This window comes from Myotis brandtii, unplaced genomic scaffold, assembly GCF_000412655.1.
Source record: "Myotis brandtii unplaced genomic scaffold, ASM41265v1 scaffold724, whole genome shotgun sequence".
In the NCBI taxonomy this organism is placed as follows: Eukaryota; Metazoa; Chordata; class Mammalia; order Chiroptera; family Vespertilionidae; genus Myotis; species Myotis brandtii.
This window is the reverse complement of record NW_005370857.1, coordinates 538,609-560,473: the sequence shown is the minus strand read 5'-3', so window position 1 is coordinate 560,473 and position 21,865 is coordinate 538,609. Positions and strand designations below refer to the sequence as shown.

The 21,865-nt window shown below is 38.2% G+C and overlaps 1 protein-coding gene across 1 annotated transcript in view; it reads right to left on the bottom strand.

Annotated features, from left to right (window-relative positions):
- Window positions 1–21,865, bottom strand: part of DGKI (diacylglycerol kinase, iota) — a 325,776-nt gene that overhangs the window by 67,059 nt on the left and 236,852 nt on the right. Inside the window, exons 25-26 of the mRNA XM_014530144.1 lie at window positions 8,667–8,746; window positions 6,459–6,503 (exon numbers count right to left, since the gene is read on the bottom strand). Of these exons, the coding sequence (XP_014385630.1) occupies window positions 6,459–6,503; window positions 8,667–8,746 (125 nt within the window). The remainder of the gene's footprint in view (window positions 1–6,458; window positions 6,504–8,666; window positions 8,747–21,865) is intronic.

The following is a 21,865-nucleotide window of genomic DNA, read 5'->3' as shown; positions in this document are numbered from 1 at the left end:
GAAAAGAAACAGGACAGATTCATCTAAGTGGACACAGAAAAGAGTGACATCAAACAAAGGCTGAAATCATGCCATTATTGATTTGGTGTTTGTAGGACTTGTCTTAATCAGAAATTCAATGCCTCTTTTCACAGAATTAACAACTACACAATTGTCTTAAATACAGGGTATTGTCTTCAAGGTTGAATATCTTGCATCACCAACAGCATTAATTTTCAGAACAGTTTATTTTACTGACCTTGCCCCATTCAATAGAATTCCCCATTTTTCATTTGCTGATTTGGGTTGTCAGTTGTCACACAACTATCCATTATTTTATTCCTATAACATAATTATGAACAATCTCTTCAATGTGTAGTTATTAAAGCTAATATAGTGCAAGGCATGTGATTCATAAGATCATGAACGATAACAAAGCATTGGCCAACTCTTCAGAGGGTGTCTAATGCACTGTGGGCCATCTGGGTCCTCCGAGTTCCTTTCTTGCTCCAATTTTTGGAGTTGCTGTATGTCTAATTTATCAGATTGCAACTTCTTTTCCAAAGGGATGGCCATTGTGATTTTAATTTATTTCCTAACTATTGTCAAAAGTCACCGATATTGAGGAAAGGGTTTTTGAGTCAGCTGCCCAAAGAATTGGAGTCTGGTAATGGAAATAGCAGAAGACTTCATCGGGAAGCTCATGGCAGGCTCAACTCACATTTAAGAAAGTCCTTTCCTTTCAAGTCTGAAGTTTGGGGCTCACAACCTATGGTGGGGGCAGAAGTTTTCAAATAGTCCTGACACTGATGTATAGCTAAGATGTGCCAAGTGGTACAATCCTAAATCATACACTCCACTTATACAGAGGCCAGTTGTCATGATGTCAAGTAGAGCAGAGGCTGCTGATTCTTGCTTTTCCTTTTTACTCCTTCTACTTTAAGACCTCCACCTACAGCTTCTGCCCTGACTCATTCTCATTGTCTGGCATTAAAATGTAATTTCAACAAGCTGTCAATTACTCAGTGAATAACATTTTAGGGACTGGTACTCATTCTTTCCTTTTTTCAAATCTGCAGTATACTGACAGTATACTCCCTTTTTTTATTCAGAGAATTTTTCCATAAACATTGTTCCTCTGTATTCCTTGATGGTTCTATATTAAATAAAATTTAGACTTATCAGTCCTTTTCTGTTATTTGATCTACTGAATACTCTCATATTTGGGGAATGTCCCCCAGCAGAATATGTATGAGAAAAATTACTAGAATTCACAAAATCATCTCACTTGGTTGTAGAGTTAGTTGGCCACTGCTAGAGTTCATTTAGAAATATTAGGCTACAGTCTAATTTAGTGGGTTGATTTTAATCCATATTCTTATGCTTATTCTAAATCCATATTCACTGTGTCATTAATAAGGTGCATAATCTAGCCCCTATATAACCATCCTACCATCTACCCTACTATTCTTCCTGTGTGGCCCTTGCAATAATATGTCCTGATTCACAGGGGCAACAGAAGAGTAGCCAGCAGTGTAGTATGAACCATGAATCAGCCTTGAACAGGAAAGGGGGCGTGAGAAAAAACAAAACAGCCCTTTACAAGAGGTCAAACTTTGGTCCCAGGGCAGACCTTGATTTCATGGACCAGCTTGAGTGAACATGGCAAAGTCTATGTCACTAAACAAGAATGGTTGGAAGTATGTTTGCTTTGTGAATGTACAGACATAATTTCTGATAGAACCATAAAAAAATAAACAAGCTTAAAAATATGCACCTGCCTGCAGACACTTAAGAAGTGTGATTGTGTGAAGGTAGCTACATTTCAGGAGGTATTCACATCATTACCTGAGCTGTGCCCCTATCACATCAATAGCTTTGGGGGCTAATTTAGGGGTTCCAGTTTCTTCAGTCCTCTCACATTGCATAATCAAATCAATGATTCATCAGAGAGATAAGGTAATTGACTTGCTCATTTTTTGGGTTGTTATTTTTCTTCACATAAATGGTGTGATTTAGATGGATGTAACTGTCATTGCCTTATAACGTAGGCAGAATGAGGTAACCTTGGACATACCATGCTCCTTTCTACTTTAAATGTATTAATCCTCTTAAACTTCATGCTCTATAGACAAATAATATTAAGAAGTACTGCCCATTTCAAAAATCCTGATATGTAAATTTTCTCTTTTGAAAATGCTAACAGAAAATACTTTCTCATATTAAAAATAGAGTCATATGCACAAAGCAAACCTATTTCTTTTACATATATATTTAAGTCAACTGGCATGAATTATATGTAATTGGTAAGGAAATTATCTAAACCACTATTTGGCATGCATATGCCAAACTTGCCCTTAATTTAGATTCAATTACTCATAGCTGATACACGCATAATTTAATGAAGGCACAGCAGTCCCTCTACACACTCTAGTAGATTATCCAATTAAGCAATATTCACCCAGCATTTAACTATACCTTCACTGTGAATGAAATTCATTTTCTTTCATAAAATGCAGGGAAGACATAAGCAGAAGCAAATCAGCAGTCCCTTTGCATTGGGAATCCCTGCTTTTGTTTAATAATGTCCAGTTAATAATTACTTTACTTTCAAATTTCTCTCCTGTTTGCCTATCCAAATTTTCCTTCTGCCTGCCTTGGCATCTCCTGTGCTCAACCCATCTATTTAGTCATTGTCCCCTATAGTTTCATCACCAAGTTATATAGCAATGTCTCTTTATCCTTGGTGAATGGATCCATCAGGGGTGGTTAGAAATACGTGTTTATGTACTGAAATGCTCATTAATATACTTATAATTATTATGGTCTTTCAAAACTCTTTACCACCCACAACTCTTGCAGCAGAATACAGAAATGGGATGCCCATTTCCTAAACCAGTGTTGAAAGATGAATAAATAGTTATGGTGTAGTAGGAGATGGGAATGAGAGTGATTCTAATATTTTCAAGAGCCCTTTTTGTGTGTGAGAAAGTCCTCCATTAACAACTCATGTGTGTGTGTGTGTATGTGTGTGTATTAGCAGCAGTATAGCCTTCATTGTACCAGCAAAAGCAAACAGACCTGGCCTCAGGCAAGTCTTATTTTAATTCCTTCTACAATCCATTTCTGACAGCTTTGATCTAGCCCAAAGGAACATTCTACAAAATCCTTTACTCCTATCCTTCAAGATAAACTAATTCCCAGAATGACTCCCTTAAACTTATTTCAACCCATCCATTGAAAGACTCTTCTAAAATCCAGAAAACAAATTAAAGGGCAAGAGATTTCAAAGAACAGAAAGAGATGAATAAGGACAAGATAAATAAATGAAATATTTGTGGGCCGTTACTGTTTGCCTAGGACTAGACAGAGTTCTGCTGAAATACAACACAAACCTATCCCACAGAGGAAGCTCGGGTAGGTGTGCAGGAAAACATAAAAAGGAGGTCAGAGGACGAGCAACTGGATGTGGACTCAGATCTGACCAACTGACCAAGATTTTTTCCCTATGGAAGTAAGAGACATCTTCAAAGGATACAAATTCTTTTCAAAAATGTTACATCTACTTTTACATATTCCAACCATTCTAGTGTTAGTTTTAAGTAAATTCATTCTTAGAGAAAAAAATAAAAACTAGATAGATCCCTTTTTGAACCTACTATAAAATCCTATGATATTCATTAAAATATCAAATTATTAGCTCATAACATTCTGGAAAGCACACTTTTGTGTGCCAACCACATTAGTATTTCATGAGTCTTATGCTGGGAAAATGGAGAAACTGAGTGTCTACAAAACAAATTGTGGCTGGTTCCATTGCTCCTGGTTCTCTGCTTATTCTGCCTTCCCATATCCAGATGCCTCTATTTCCTTCATTATTTTCTCTTCCTGCTCCTCTTTCTCTTTCCCTGCCTTTCCTCAACTATGACTGACATCTGCCTGTGGGACCTAGTCATGTCCTGAGGCTCATCAGAATGACTCCAGATTTTTTATGTTCCTCACTATTGACATTTAGGGCTGGATACGTCTTTTTGTAGGGGACTGCCCCGTGCATTATAAGATGTTTAGCAGCATCTCTGGCTTCTACTCAACAGAATTCAGTAGCACCTCCTCCCCTAATAATGACACACAAAAATGTCCAAATTGCCAAACTGCCTGTATGAGGGGAAAAATCTCCCCTAGCTGAGAATCACTGGAACGGTTGAATTTGCTTCACTTCTTACCAACTTTAGGACTTAGGGTTAACAAGGGATATAACGAAGACCAAGAGGGAGCAGAGGAAAAAAATAGCTCAAAAAGCATCTATATCAAACAGGGAGGCAGAGTCCAATTTCTTTATAAATTCTAGATTATCTGCCAACCTCAGGAGCATCTGTGAACACAATGCACTGTGCTTGTCTACATTATCGGTTACGGGTTACATGAGATGCCATTCGGATGGAGGGGCCTTTGTGTTTTGACCTGAGAGACGGTGTCGGCTGGAATTTTGAGCAGGCTATAAATATCCAACACATTCTTGTACAACCCATTATGCCTTGTTAGGTTAATACAAGGTGTCACTTCTGAGCTGTAGTGCTTTGTTGGCAATTCACCATGAATTTGGGAAAGGAAGAAACCACGATGCTCATATGACTAGAAACCGCCACTAACAAGGTGCCGTGGGCTCTTGTACTCCTTTCTGAATTCTGGTTTTTTCTTGAGTTCTCTCTAGCCTTAGAAAATAGCCAGCTAAAATCCCACCTGCAAATTAGTGAGCTGAGAGGAATTTCTCAAGTTTTTAGACTTGCTGGCATTTATTTGTTCTATCATAGTTAGTTCTCCACGCATATTTAGTGCCACCTCATTCAAGAAAGTTTGTTTAAAAGCATGTAAGGCTTTTTGTGGTCCATGTTTCTGACTGGTTTCTCCTACATCACCCTCTAACTCCCACTGAGACAGAGATTCTGATATGATGGGCTTCTGCATTAGGAAACTAAAGATTTAGTATTACATTGCCTGCCGGTGGGTTTTGTCACTTTCTACATAAAACTAATAGCACCTCTAGTCCATGTATTGTATTTGCATCCTCAGAAAAACAGACAAATCAATCTGCATCATCTCAGCCTCTCCACAGCATTTGACACATTTCATTACTTCCTTCTTCTTTGAAATACGTTTCACTCTTTTCCTATCATAACACCACCTTCTCTTTAATTCCAGCTTTCCTGCTGCTCATCAGTTTCCATGACTCTTCTTTTTAAAAAAAAATATCTTTTGTATTTATTTATCCTTATCATTGAAAGTATTACATGTCTCCCTTTTTCCCTATTGACCCCTTCGTGCCCATACCCCACTCCCCAGGCCTTCACCACACTATTGTCTGTGTCAGCCAGTCTCAGGGTAAATTAGGCTGCCTTGCTGAGGGTACAGGGTGTCCATTTGCAAGGGAAGAAAGCTTCCTAGAGGCTACAGGTATAGGGTTGTAGGAAATGTTGTTTTGTTGTTTATGCAAAAGGATGCTAAACTGAAAGTTTTAGGTATAGCAAAATAGACACCAAAACCTCCAGGGAGGTGCTAATCCCGGATTTACAAGTTTAGACATATTTAAACCCCTCCTCCACGTGGATGTAGAAGGGCCTAGGAGAGGAGTTATTTGGAGGGAGTCATTGGCATGCTCTGACTCCCACACCCGCCTCCCAGCGGCAAGTTCATGGGCCCTCGCAGTTCAGGGTGACACTGTGCACTGGGATCTGAGTCCTGCCTGAGAAATCTAATGGGAAGAGGATGGCCGGGCAGGCCTGTGCAGCACAGTAGAGGTGGGAAAAGGCTGGAGGAAAATGAGCACACAAAGACTTTAGGCGAAGGACATCTGAGTGCTCTGCATGGACTGGACGCAGGTCATTAGAGAGAGGCTGGGTTCATTGGATCCTGTCCAAAAGGCCAGAATGGGCTAATCAGATTGCATTTTAGAATGTTTGCCTGATGGTTGAGGGAGGCAGAGAATTCACTTGCCTGGGAGTAAAGGAGAATCGTACAGCCCTGGTTGCTAACATCTGTCATCTTGGACCAGGGAAACATCTAGTCTAGAGGTGAAGTCCACAGAAAAGAAGAACAGAGCCAAACGACCAGCAGAAAAAGGACACATGAAACATGGCCAAATGGCACGTGAAATCCACCCTTGATCTGAACTCTTCGCTGATGTGAATCAATAGACTCCTGCCCTGTCAAGTTAGAGTTGAGTTTTCTAGCATTTGGCACTGAGAAACCCCTTCATTATACAGTCTTTTCTAAATGACCTGGGAGAAAAACCACAGCCCCAATTTGAGTGAGACGAAGAATGTCCAAAACCAAAAAAAAAGGCAAAGGAATCACAATGCCAACTTCACTAGGTTCTCAGCGTAAACCCTCTCTCTAGGGAAGATGTGGACTCTAATCCAAATGAGATGTTCAACTTCTTTGGGCCAAAAGGCAAGAAGCAGGGAGAGTCAAGTATGTGTTACCTGGTAATGAACTCTGTGGGAGCCAGAAGAAACTGATTGCAGGTCCTAGTGAGAAAATGGAAAAAATATAGTTTGAATAAGCTGCTGCTACAACTCTACCCCCTGAACTCCCAATTTAATATTATTAAAGTCATCTGGAAAGTATCTAACCCACCCAAACTCCTCAAGGTTAAACAAAGAAGACAATGCCAAAAATAATAAAAGCACACCAAGCTGGGCTGAGAGAAGAAAGGCCATTCGGCTATAGAAACTTTTAAACAGTGTTTACAGGTGACTGATATATTACAATTCCAAGGAACAAGAAGACCAAAAGTAAAAGACAGCAACTTTGTTCTAATAAGTGGGGTCGTGTTTAATTTGCAGCTGATCTTTTGGCTTGTGAAGAAAGCTTCTAAAAGTCCCCCTTGAAGCACTCAGAAAGAATGTATTTATCTTAGACCAAATACATACTGTCCTGGTAATTGTGTTTATACTGATAAGTTGCTTGGCAAACACGGGTTTTCACAGACCGCAAAGAGAAAATCGCCGGAGCTCCTCCGCATTAACATGGAGAGCAAATTCACAGGGTTGAAATTAATGAGGTTTTACTGGCAGATTCTGAGAGCCTGGCTCCCTTTATAAAGTTTTATAACTAAGTTGTCGCCATCGTCATGTCCCGCAGGCTTCTTTGTTAATGAGTGTATTGCTTCTATTCACAAATGTCAGCAATCCTGGGTAACTTTGTTCTCATACCTGCTTCCCACTAGGATTCATCAACTTTCTCTCTGTGCCCAAGGTAGTTTTAAAATGTTGCCTCTATGAGTTCACTCTTCCCCCCCCCTTTTTTTTGAATCCCACTTCTTGTGGAATATTGGTGTAATGAACATGGCAATAAGTTGATTTTCAACAGTTATGTATTTTAGCTACTGTGAAATCTTGTTACTCGAGTGTTAAGGAAAAAAAACATTTGGTAGCATTTATGATTAACTTTCGATTGCAGATTTATTGAGTGTGGTTCCACAATAAAATACAAACATTATTTTGAAAAATGAGATGCAGTGTCCCTGAAATATTGATTTGGACCTGAGTCACATGCCAAAAAGTTCACAAATTTTAACATGTTAAAGTTATCCTTGATAAAAAATAGCCAAGGAAGTAACAAGTATAAAATTTGTAGACTTTTCTTCTCTCACCCTTATCAGTATTCAAAATGTAGCATTTATCCCAAAATATTTTGCACTCACAATTTCTCTATCCTTAACAATGCTGAAGAGAAAAATTAATAATTTTTCACATTACTTTATGCCTCCTACCTGAATTTATTTCAAGAGAAATAAAATCCAATGTTTAAAGCTAAGTGGCTTCAACTTGATAGAATTTTAAACACTGTATATCTTCTTTATTTGTGACATTTATGTATGCATAATGTGTTGTCTGAAAAAGAGTTGCTAATTTGGGGGTACCTATTAGAATCACCCGATAGCTTTAAAAATATAAATGTCTAGACCACATCCAAAACAAGTGATTCCAATGTGCATCTTTAATCAAAAAACAATGATAAAGAAGTAGCTATTATGCTCTTTACCATTTGTAAAATAAAGGATGTGACTACTCCCCTCAAAGCTTTATAAAAAAGTAACCAATGATCACTGCAGTGAGGGGGCTGGGTCTCCTGGCTTTGCTGATGCAGTTTAAGTTCACGGGAAGGTCACACATGAGATCTCTTCCTCTCTCTTTCTCTATGGTAAGACCAGATTGAGAAAAAAATAGATTATTCTTTTGTGTTCTGACACAAGTTTCTATGAAATATAGAAAGTTTTTCTTTCCTGTACAATTTACTTTTTTTTAAAAAAAAATCTAACTGTCTCTGACAAAAGTCTGTGCTAGAGACAAAACATTAAATAAGCCCAAACCTCTGTTTTCTTTCATTATTTATTAGTGCCCTTTGAAATTCTGCAGAGCTCAAAACTACAGGGATGTAGTCTGGCTACGGTTCCAAGCTACGGTGTGGATCACAGGAGAACAACACCACGCTATAGTTAACCCAGTCGATCCTTTGCCATTTCGCCACCTGAGCAGGAAAACCTGTGGTGTGTGATTAAAAGACAAGGCCGCCACATTTCCATTTCCTCCCCAAGTGCATCATTTCAGAAACAAATGAAGATGGCTGGGAACTGTTTACACAAATGAAACACTGAGCAAAATGTATACCTGACTATAGCAACTCACCTCCTGCAGGCGATCTATGTACATACGGCAAGTCTCCAAGTCACAGTCTCCACGCACAACTAGAATACCCAGAGGAATGGCTAAGGGGGGAAGAAAAGAGAAAAGTCTAGAATAAAATATTTGACTTTTCTAGATTGGCATACATGTGTTTCTGAGGGTTTAAAAAAAAATCTCAAAAATATAATTTTTCTTTTGGATAGTTCAATCCAAACTTCTCCCTATACTTCCTTTCTGACCCCAATCTCTCCATTTCTGCAGTTGGCACACTTTTTTTTAAATTCCACGTCATCCCCTGACACCTGGCCAGCCTTCATTTCACTTCTTTTCATTGGCTCTGCTTTGAAGTGCAATGTCATGGAAACAGTGGATTGGCAGGACCGGGCAGCTGCTCACAGCCAGCTGATAACATACGCCTCCATTTGCAATAGCCAAAGTACCAGAGAGGAATGAAAACAAAATCATGATCCTGGACACTTACTTCTTTGTGTCCAGTATGGGGTTTAATATTTCTGTCTGTTTGCAATAGTTCGCAGCCTGAGAGACTCACCTACTCGAGGCACCATTACTACCTGGTGGCCAAAAGCATGCATAATGTTAAAGAAAAAAAGAAAAAAGAGAGAGAAAAGAAAAAGCTTCTAGAAGGTAAACAGCTTAAAAATCCAACTGATCTTGCCCTGGCCAGTGTGCTCAGTGGTTAGAGTGTCAGCCTGCACACCGGAGGGTCTCAGGTTTGATTCTGGTAAAGGGTACATACCTGGGTTGCAGGTTCGATCTCCGCCCCCAGTCAGTGTATGTGTAGGAGGCAATAATCAATGTGTTTCTCTCACATTGATCTCTCTCTCTCTCTCTCCCCCTCCCTTCCTCTCTTCCCCTCTTTCTAAAAATCAATAGAAAAATATCCTCACTCCTCAGGTGAGGATTAAAAAAAAATCCAACTGATCTTAAAGATGGTCAGTTTAAATGTGGTAGCAGCAAGTCTGCAGGAAACAATAAAGTGAAGCTACTAAGTACCTTAAACACCCTATTTAGGCGGAGACAAATGTCATACCATGGCTTTATTGGACAGAACATCCTACTTCAGAAATAACCATAAGATTCCTGAAATACTGAAAAATTATCTTCTTCGCAAAACTTCAAAAAATGCATGTGCTTATTTCTGATTTTAAAAGTACAATTACACTATTAAATCCATGATTTAATAAGAAAATCTCAAAATCTTGAATTAACCAGCTAAAGACCAGCAAGCAGATGATATGACAGTAGGACTCACTAAAGATTTTTTAAAACCTTTCACTCATTGAATTTATTTTTAAAGCCTAATCACCAATAAATGGATTTGAAAACGCTTTACAATTTAATAATATAGATAATAAAATACATTTAAAGTGCATGGAAAAATCTTGAGGAACTCACAGAGTAGTAGAGAAGGCATACATATAAATAAAAAATAATGATAATCTAACATAAGCTAAAGTAAATCTGTGAACTTAGTCATTTGAAAACTGTAGAAGAGAGGGACTAATTCTTGCCTAAAAGTCAGATTTTAGGCTTTTTGAAGATATGAAGCCACATTAGGTTTTTCAGTTAGAGGAGCAAGGGTGATCAAGGGAAAAAGAAAAGAGTCTATTTCTCAATATTACCTCCCAGATTGATTTCCAAAATCTGGAAATCAATCTGGGAGATCAATACCCTCCCATTCCTGTAGCTTCCCAAAGTCTTGCTACATAAAGCTTGAAAGCAGCCGTCATCTTTACAGTGATGTGTAAGCCTGTGAATGAGTATGGGCTCTCCCATCAGAAATAAGACTTGTTTACCTTTACTGCTCCAATGTCTGGTAGATGTTCAATAAAAGCTTGTAAAAAGAGGAAGGAAGAGAGGCTTAGGACCTGTTCAAGTGTGAAAGGGAAGTGTATCTTTAAGGGCTGAGAAAACTTTCCAGGGTAGGCAAAGAAGCAAGGGTTTGGAGAAGGAGGAGAGAGTATGCATTGAGTTGGAGCTTGCCTTTGTCTGTTCTTCTCAATACTAAGCAAGAGAGGCAGTAAGCAGAGGGGCAAGAACCCTGAGACTGTCATATGTTTGAGATATAATAATCTGGAAAATACTTTTCCCTCTTTTTAAATATAAACAGAAACATTGAAAAAGTCTTCAGTCGGATAATCATGCATCTTTGACAGAAATGGAAGGGAAGCACCATAAGGAGATACTTTAAAGAACTGATTAAAGTAATCATCTTCAGCTAGACTACTAAATAGATCCAAATAAGGTGATCCACTGAGGTAAGAGAAGAATAAGGATTTATAATAACTAGTCCATAAGGAATGATGAGGAAAAGCTATAATTTTGGCCTAAAATATAAGTCAAAGTTTGTGGCAGCAGAATATAGTAAAAATTAACATGAGAGCCCACGTTAAAATCTTGCTTAAGGATATCTTCTTTTAATTTCAAATGTGTAAATGTAAAGGAATAAAATTTAATCAATATTTAACTATTTACTTAAATTAGGAGACATTCTATAGGAACACTGGAATCCTGTCAACACCCCTGATTTCCTTCTATTATCAACCCTTGGGTTAGTCTGCTCATACATTCAATGCACTTGGTAGCAGATACTTTAAATTACAATTAGACAATGGATATTTCAGACGTAGAATCAAGAAGGAATAGCCAGGGAAAGTTTTCAAAGATGTGTCATTCACTTCTACTACGAGTATAAAATCAGCAACTTTGCCTGTTCCTCAAGAAGCTTATTAAGAGAAACCATGCTTTTTATTATTAGCTATTTACTGGCATTTTTTTAAAAGGCCTCCTCTACCACAATGTCACTGCATGATTACTGACAATTGTTCAATGTATCCAGTGTGTGGTAGAAAGGATTTATAGCCATTCTCTCTGGGATTCAACTCCCAGCACTGATTTGGTCTTATGAATTACCCACGATAGCTATTTGGTCATGCAAGTTACCCAATTCCTCTGATCCTTGGATTGAAGACTATGGTCAGTAGGTATCTTCTAGGACTTTGTGACTATTAAATGCAACACTATATCTAAAGATGAATAACCAAAACATCGATTACTTCTTCACTCCCTTGACTCTCTTTCGAGCATCTTTAGCTAGAAAATGGATTCATCTAATCATCTATCTTTCAATTTGTCATAATACTATAAAGGTTAGCGGGTAATAGTTCTATAAGTTATATTCCTGCTTACTTAAAACTAACTTCTACTTTTCTGCAATGGGAAAAATAATTGTAATGTAAAAATACTGTAATCTGACATTTCCATTGGGGGCTTTACATGGTTAAGAGAAAGCAAAAGTTGTAGGAAATTACCACCTTCCTTTTCTCTTTGTCCCTACCCAGTTGGATCAAATGTGCTTCCTAATTTCTAGTAACTGTATTCCTTGGCTGGTTGAGGACAAATTTCTTTCCCTTACCTATGCCCTAACTTTCTTATCCTAGCTTTCTTATTTACTTCTCTGTCCCTCCTATCAAACCATGCTCTCTGATGATTCTTGATTCTTGAGTATAAATGATTAATAATTGATTAAAGTGTTAATCCTCTAAGGAGCACTTGAGTTTTAACATGTCTGACATTTGAGCTAACATAATTGTCACAGGCAGAATTTTGTGTGCCCCAAAAACTGATATGTTGAAGCCTTAACACTCAAAGTGATGGCATTTGCAGATGCAGCCTTTGGGAGATAATTGGGGATAGAGGAAGTCATGAGGGATGGGACCCTCCTGATAAGGTTAGTGGCCTGATAGGAAGAGATACCATAGAGTTTGCACTTGTGGGCACTCTCTCTCTCTCCCCTCCCGCTACCATTTGAGGACACAGCATGAAGGTTGCCATCTATAGCCAGGAAGAGAGCAATCACCAGAAACCAAGTCAGCCAGCACCTTGTCATGGACAGTCCAGCCTTCAGAACTGTGAGAAAATAAATGGTTTAAACCACGCATGCTATGATATTTTGTTATGGTAGTAACCCTAGCCGACTAAGACAATGATAAAGCTTTGATAAATTTAGGTACTGAAATATGAAAGACATTGTGCAATTAACTGGTGATCCTCAGCCCTAAGAAAATTATCCTACCAATTACATCTTCCCAGCCAAAGCATGAGCCTTGATCTGTCACCCCTCTCAGGCTTGACCCGACCTCAATTAACCCCCTTTCCCTATTTCAGTTTATATAAATGCCGCATAATTCAGACTGTGATTAAGTTAATTGGTTAAAAAATCCATTATATATTTTATATGTGCATGCTCTGGATTTTATGTGTGAAATAAAATGCCAACAGGTCATACAAATTAATTTGGCCTTTTACACTTGAAGTTAGGACTACTTGGACTCATTATGCAAATTTATGCCAAACAGTGCATAAATTAACATCATTCATCTTCAACAAATCCAAAATCTTCTAGCAACCACTCCACAAATATACTGTTATCTGTAAAAAACTTCCAAAGTACATGCACTAAAATAAAGTATGGTTTCTAAACTATAGATTTCTCCACAAATGATAAGCAGAGTCAGGGAAGAGACCAAGCTCAGGTATCCTACATATGGGTTTGAATTGCCCAAAACTTTAAAAACCAAAGTTTTAAAAAGCTATTAAATTGAAATTTCTTAGAGTTTTTTTTAACATGATTTTATTGATTTTTAGAGAGAGAGGAAATGAAAGGGATAGAAACATCGATGAGAATCATCAATGGCTGCCTCCTGCATGTCCCCTACTGGGGATTGAGTCTGCAACCTGGGCATGTGCCTTGACCGGGAATCTAACCAGCTACCTCTTGGTCCATGGGTTGACACTTCAACCACTGAGCCACACGGGTCGGGCTAGAGTTTTTTAAGAAAACCTGAACAATGTTTTACAAAGAGTTGGAGGTATGATGCAAAAGACAATCAAACAATTTCCTCAAGTGAATTAATTATTTGATTGAAGAAAAACAAAAGACCCTCGTGGACCAACTCAGAGATGAAAGCCCTTCCCAGAGATCTCTGCAGCAGGTCCTACTCTGGGACAACCATAAGGCTGTGCCTGAATTGCATTGAGGCCAATGAGTTCACAATGGAAGGGACTCTGAGGCAAGTAAAAATACAAATGTTGTGACTTCCCAGGTGCAGACCTATTTCCCGTGGCCTGAGCAAGGAGTTGGTCCTGGCACAGGTGATCTGAGGCCAAGCCTGCTGGCTCAGAGAATTGGCAGTGAGAGGAGAACAGGACATGGTCTTATATTAGTGAAGAGCCCTGCCCCTCTAGAAAAGCCAGCAGTGGCAGAACAGACCTTTACTATCACCTCCTCAGGGAGCGTGATCTAACCCATTTTATAGTTAAAGATACACAAACTTCAGTCTTGTTACAAGGGTTATACTGTATACACATGAAGCAATGTGACACCTTTAGGCCTGGGAGCAATAAATCTGGTTGAACAGGAAAATGATAATAATGATTATATGATCTAAAGAAGAAAAAAAAAGAAAAGGGAAGAGGAAGAACAAGAAGATGAGGGGGATGAAAGGAAAAGGGGGAAGGAGAGGCCAAGGAAGAGAGGAAAGAAGGGGAAAAAATAACTTACATAATGAGGTAACCAGCTCATCATTTTATTGCATCTTTGTTTCAATCCTAAGAGGTGAACATCAATACTCCTATTTTTAAAACAAGGAAACCGAATCTCAGAAAGATTAGGTAACATGCCCTGAATGTAAATATCACAGCTACTAAATGGAACAAAGATTTCATCCCAAATTTCTTTCATTCAAGAGGCCCTATTCTAAACCATTCCTACTTCCCATCAAACATGGGCCACACAAAGAATGAAGTCTCTCCAAGCTTTCAACACTGAGCTCAGGGAAGTGAAACCAAGAAACCCCACGACAAGCTGACCAAAGAGTGAGGATGTAGTTAAAGTTATACAAAAAATGGGAAAAAATGTGATCATCAGGTGGCAGAGCTATGGCGAACAATTCCAGGCAAAGGAGCAGGACCATGGGACTCAGAAACTATGAGTAAAGTCAAACATATTTTCATAACCACACTTGGCAGTAGCGGAGGCACATTTAAAGACTTCCCACTTCCCTCCCTTTCCAATAGGCCAACTGCAAGGGGCCTGATAGTCTGTGAATCAAAGTTATCAAAACTGTTGACAGCCTTGTGATAACCTTGTACTTAATTTAGGGTTCATAGAATTAAACTGACTGTTGCTTACTTTACAAAGAAATGCAACTATAAAACTGTGAGCAGGATGTTAATCATTATGGGGACAGTAGAGATAACATGAATCCATCAGACTTTAATCAGGAATTGTTTTTGGAAAATCACATGACTAGTTTTGCTATTAAAATCTTTGCATTAGAATTTCCAGTATTGAACTGGAGAGCTGATTGACAATTAACATAAACCAAACATAAAACTCAGGTTCTCATAACAGGTGGGAAAAGTTCATTCCTACAGATGAACAAGCTATTCAAAAGTGTTTCCCATGGATTTTTTCATAGAGTGTTTACATGAATTTCAAATATGGTTAACATTTGACATTATTAAGGTGGTAGTTTCTGCTATAATAGGTATCTTATTGCATTCATTTGAATGTTTAATTATTCTTGGTAAACATTTACATTCAGGAAAATTATAATTACAGACACTTTTGATTATTCAATTAGATTACCTTGCCCTTGATTCTTATGTGAAGACTCTATATAAAGTAAATAATCATAGTTCTAGTAAAATAAAAAAAAGGGGGAGGGGGGACAACAGGCCCAAAATGGAGTCACTTGTGCTAAGTCCCATGTCAACAACCAAGACTTAATACCTAACCTCAATGCAGTTTTAGCTTCTCCCAGAACTGTGACCTTTACCCAGTTAATCAGAAATGATCAGATCAACACTAGTGAGGTAATCTTTGGGAGAGATCCCTGCCTTTCCCTAAAGGAAGGTGACCTTGCCTGAAACAATGTGCAGAACTTCCTTGCTTCACCTTCTTTCTGATTATAAAAGCCTTCCATTCTGTTTGCTATATAAGATGCTGCTTAATTCATGAATTGTTAAATAAAGCCATTTAGATCTTCAAATTTACCCAGTTAAATTTTGTTTAACAGTATCTACCTGTCTGGGTTATAGTAAAGATTAAATAAGTCAGTGCTGATAGAGCATGTAATATCTGAAAATCCATCCTATACTCACCCTTCTAAGCCTTAGTAAATTAATCATTTCCCTAATTCTAATATCAGCATGTACTGGTCATTCGTAAAGCCTCAAACCAATTTTAGCAGACCAAATGTGGAGACTTTTATAGCAGATAATGTGTCCTACCGGTTTCTAAAGGCTCCAGCCTACTAAACCAAAGCATGTAAATAAAAGAACAAAACCTACAAGGAGATGAGAGGAATCACAGGTGGGTGCTTTGACACAAGCAAAGACTCAGAACCAAAGCAAGAAAGAGCCACCTTTGCCACTAAATCCACATGAAACTCTTAACAGGATTTTTCAAAAGGGAGAAAATGCATAGCAGCTAATTCATCCCCTGCAAGATAATGTGATGTGTTCAGCAAGGTGTTACTATGAAAAGAAAGGGCTGAAAGCTCAGCATTTAAAAATAAAAAGAAAGGATTTAATTTTGTAACACATGAGCAATTACAGTGCAATCCCTGTTAAAACAGAATTGCAGCTAAATGGGGCTATTTACCTGTTCAAATTACATACAAAACTGTCTTCAGTGGGATCATTAAAAGATGGTATGAGACTTTCTTTTTTAGAAAAAGCTTCTCAGACCTGCAGGTGTTTGCAAAGATTGGGTTTTAAGCTCTAATATATACGTAAACATATTACAATTGCAGAGGCTCTGTTGAGGCTAAATAAAAAAGCTGTCATTTTCTGAAAAGAACAATAAATAAATCACAGAGTTAAAATTCATGAAATAGGAAAGTATTTGGAACAGTATGGAAACCATCAAAAATATAGATCGTTTTAGAATGAATGCATTTTATGTTAATACTCAGAGATATATTTTTTAAAACTTGACATTTTCTTAAGCATCAATTTTAAGATTTATTGAGGTAATCAATTCAGTTTATGTCAAGTACTCATTTTCTTTCCATCAATCTAGATGCAGACTTAGGAAACTTAAGTCTGAAAAAGAAACTGTTGCCTAGAAAATAACATAGAGAAAAGCTAGGTAAGCTTTGTTTTGGTGATGACATTTTAGATACAACACCAAAAGCAAGATCCATGAAAGAAAAAAACTGATAAGTTAGACTGCATTAAATGAAAACTTCTGCTCTGTGAGAGACACTGTTAAGAAAATGAAAAGACAAGACAGACTTGGGGGAAAACATCTTTGTAAAACACATATGTGACAAAAGACTAGTATTCAAAATATACCAAGAACTCTTAAAACTCACAAATAAGAGAGTCAATTGAAAAGTGGGCAAAAGATCTGGACATTGCCCCAAAGAAGATGTATAGATAGCAGATAACCATATGCAAAAGCTGCTCAACATCATATGTCATTAGGGAATTGCAAATTAAAACAACATACCAGCATCACATACCTATTAGAGCAGCTAAAATTGAAAAACTGACAACATCAACTGCTGGTGAGAATGTGGAGCAGCAGGAACTCTCATTCATTGCTGGTGGAAATGCAAAAGGGTACCTCCACTTTGGAAAATAGCTTGTCAGTTTCTTTCAAAAGTTAAAAAAAATAATACCTCTTAACCACAAGATCTAGCAATTTCACTCCTTGGTATCTACCCAAATGAGATGAAACCTATGCCCCCACCAAAATTTGCACATGAGTGTTTATAGCATGTTTACTCATAATTGCCAAAACTTGAAAGCAATCAAGATGTCCTTCAGCACTAGTTGATTGGAACATCTGCTCACAGACTGAAGGGTCCCAGGTTCAATTCTGATTAAGGGCAGGTATCTCCATTGCAGGCTCCATCCCCAGGCCCCCAGTTAGGGAGCATGCAGGAGGTAACCAATGGATATGTCTCTCTCACATCGATGTTTCTCTCTGTCTCTTCCCCTCCCTTCCACTCTTTCTAAAATATCAATGAAAATATATCCTCAGGTGAGGATTACAGAGAGAGAGAGATAGAGAGAGAGAGAGAGAGAGAATTCACTAGGTGCATGGACAAACAAACCGGTCATCATACAATGAAATATTAGCCAGCAACAAAGAGAAATGAGTTTTCAAGCCATGAAAGACAATGGAGTAACCTTAGTGCATACTGCTAAGTGAAAGAAGCTAGTCTGATGTGGCTTCGTACTGCTTGATTCCAACTATATGGAATTCTGGAAAAGGCAAAATTATGGAGACAGTAAAAAGATTGATGGTTGCCAGAGGTTAGAAAAGAGGAATGAGTGAATAGGTGGAGCCCAAGGGGTACTTAGGGCAGTAAAACTATTCTGTATGATACTATCATAGTGGATTCATATCATATATATGTTAACACCCCTAACATTGTAGAATACAACTGTAAATCCAAATGTAAAGTATGGCTTTAGTTAATAATGTATTATATTGGCTCATTGATTGTAACAAATGTACAACACTAACGCAAGATGTTAGTAAAAGGGGAAATATGTCCTCCAGGTGTTGGGGTGATTTGAGGGGCTATATTGAACTCTGTACTTTCCACATCATTTTTCATACCTCACACTGCTCCAAAAATAAAGTTTACTAATTAAAAAATAAAAAAGCAAGAGAAAGTAAATTGTTCTGAATTTCCTAATGACAGATACTTTGCTGTTATCAGCAAACACTGACATACAGAAAAATAAATGCCACCTACTTTCTTACCCATAGTGTTAACACTCTTCAGGAAGTCAACAGGATAATGGGAATAGGGACTAGAAGTTAAATCAAGAAGGGGAAGGAGGAAGGAGGCCCTAAAGGAAAATGGTAGGAGACAAGTGGAATTTTTTCATTTTACCTCATTAGTTTCGAATATGTCAGGGTCTCAAGGAGCTACAATTCTAACTTGAAAGTTGACAACAATTAAACAGAATGAGTTGACAATATTTCAATCCAATGCTTTCCCCCCGGTGTGCCACAGTCCATTTTATAACAACCTGTCATCGTTAACTGCACCCTAGTCACCTGGAACCAACAGGGGAAAGTGACAGGTATATTGGCATTCAAGAGAAAACATAACACCTGGGAACTGTATACCTCACCCTGCCATGCCTGGGTCTGCCATAGGCTTCAAAACCCCTGGTTCTTGTCATTAAAAATGATCCTGGGGTTTTAACTCCAGAGCTTGAGCTAAACAAAGTCCTTTCCAAAGTTAATTCAAAATGTCAGCCATCAGATAAAAGTAACTGTGTAGTGGTCATTGCATTGTATGTGAAGGTAATGCTTTGAAGTTATGCTTTTCAGAAATTAGCAGGTTCTTTACAAATCTGGGTTTCAGACAACACATGAAATTCTCCTTTTTATCCTGATAATATACTTCCTGAGATGGCAACCCAAGGGACATGCAACTCACTTTTTAAAAAAACTCTTAAATGTTTTGGCACTTATAATCTTGAATAACAACCCCTGGTGTTCATTTTCACATAATTTTGCAAATGTGTATCACATAAAGAAAGAATTGTGCCAAAATGTCTTCCAGGTCTATAAGTCACTCAATCATTCAGCACAAAGTTTTGAGGATTTTCTTGTCAGGAACAATTCTCATGCTAGGAGTTGGGCATACAACACTGCACCTGCCTTCACGGTGTCACAGATGGGGAAGAGGGGAGTGACATAACATCCTCCTCCTAATCATGTACCTTGTGATGGGAATTCTGACAGATAAGAACCAGTGTGTCCAGAACCCAGAGGACTGCACACTTCCCAAGGAGGACATACTTCCACAAGGAGTCATTTCCCAAAAGAAGAAAATAAGGTAGTTGGACAAGAGAGACAAAATTCTTTCAGACAAAGGGAATTGTCTAAGTCTTAGACCATCCTTAGGTGCTAAGAAATTGAGGCATAAAAAGAAGCAAAGATTGAGGACTAAGGAATATAGGTAGTTGCAGAGTAAAGGGGGGTGACCCAAAGCCAGAGGCTTGGTTTTTTAATGCTAAGCAGCTGAGATGTGCCCTGGCAGCCCTGGCCTAGGAGGCAACCAATTGATGTGTCTCTCTCACTTAGAAGGTTCTCTCTCCCTCCTTTCCACTCTCTCTAAAAATCAATGGGAAAAATATCCTCAGGTGAGGATTAACAAAAACAAATAAATAAAATAAATAAAACAAATAAACAAATAAAAAGCTGAGATGCTAAAGAGTTTTCAACAGAAGATTTACATTTCAGATTTACATTGACCAAGGAGATCTTAAAGTCTTAGCTTCACTAAACTTTAGATAGATTTTTCCCCCTGACTATAGGCCCCTTCTTTACAAAGAAGACTTTCAATTGCATTTTTTTTCTCTGTCCCCTGGGAGATGAAAATCTTCTCTTGCCAGTTTTAACACCCTGGAAAAGCTTTCTCAAATACCTGGGAGTTATCCCTTTGAAATGTAATCATTCTAGGAAGATAGTACCTCTAGATCAGCGGTTCTCAACCTGTGGGTCGCGACCCCTTTGGGGGTCAAACGACCCTTTCACAGGGCTCGCCTAAGATTGGAAAACACATATATAATTAACATATTGTTTTTGTGATTAATCACTATGCTTTAATTATGTTCAATTTGCAACAATGAAATTGGGGGTCACCACAACATGAGGAACTGTATTAAAGGGTCGCGGCATTAGGAAGGTTGAGAACCGCTGCTCTAGATTCTAGTCTCAATGGATGGGTAGGAACCTAACTAATTGTTGCTGATAGGTGACAATTAGCAAACACAGATAGCCTAAATGCATTGACTAACCTCCCCACTAAAGTCCTGTACTACTTTTCTACTAGTTCATCCCAGTGCTTAAAGAATCTCCCACCTGTTTTATAACAGAGTTGAATTCACTTTCTCCTTCCTATTAAAAAGTCTTGAAAATATCTAGTGCAATTTTTCTATGACAACATTTTAGGCAAACCATTGGCAGAGATATGAATGACAAATTAATGGAAGACAAGGGGAATGGCAAGAAGATTAGTAAATGACATGAGTAATGGTGAAGTCTGGAATAAAGAAGTGGCAGTAAAGATAAGAAAGGAGGGGCATATCAGAGAGATATGGAGTCAAAGAATCAGCTCTTTGGACTTCCAGAAGGAACAGGAACAAGGGTGATTCAAAGTTGTTTAGAGTGGGCATGGCAGTTACAATTTTTTTCTAACTTACTTAAAACCATAGTAAACTGAGGCCAGCTGAGCCAAAGCGAGAGTACAGAGAAACAAACGGGGGTGGGGGGGGGGGGGGGAGCAAGCAGGGAGGGAGAGACAGATTATAAAAATAATATAAAAGTGGCTCTTGTAATGATGGATGGCAAAGACCACTTACAAATGCCTCATACACAGTTGATAACACACCTAAAAAGCTGAGAAGGTTTTCTGCATTAGAATGTTAGAATAATGATACAGGGCGAATTGGGAAAGACTAGTCTCAAGTCTGGAGAACCAAGAACAGAGGGAGGAAGGAGGAGGACAGGGAATGCCCCCCAGACATCCACCCAAAGCCTAGACTACAACACCACAGAAACAGAATCAGTTATAGATCCTTTTCTTTTCCTCTTTCCGGTCATCAGCATAAAGGATATGATAAACAGAAAAGCAGCGGTGAGAAGGAAAAATTTAAAAAAAAAGATGTTAAAGCAGTCTACTGAACAAAGATAAAAGGAGTCAGATAGAGACTACAACCCAATCATGGCTAACGTGTTTAAAACTGCATGAGTTTTCTTTGTTCCTGCTTCTAATGAATTCATGTATTACCAGTGACAAATCAGGGGAAAGTATGGGCAAAGGCCCAATACTCTTTTCTAATAAATAATAGAAACCAAAGGTCCGGATCAAATAGTTCTATGAAATGTCAACATCTTCCAACTTAATATGAAAGTTTACTGATGATGATGCAAATTTCTATTTTCGATGGACGTTTTCCATTTCAATACAGATTCCTAATGTCACAAGCAATGAAATTCTAGTACAACCAAATGACTTGGAAAATTCCTTGGAGTTCATTCCCAGTGTTGAATGTGACAGAAGCTTTCTACTGTGACGTTCTAGAATGTACTTGATGACAGGCATTGGAAAACAATATAATTTTTTTCCAGGTAC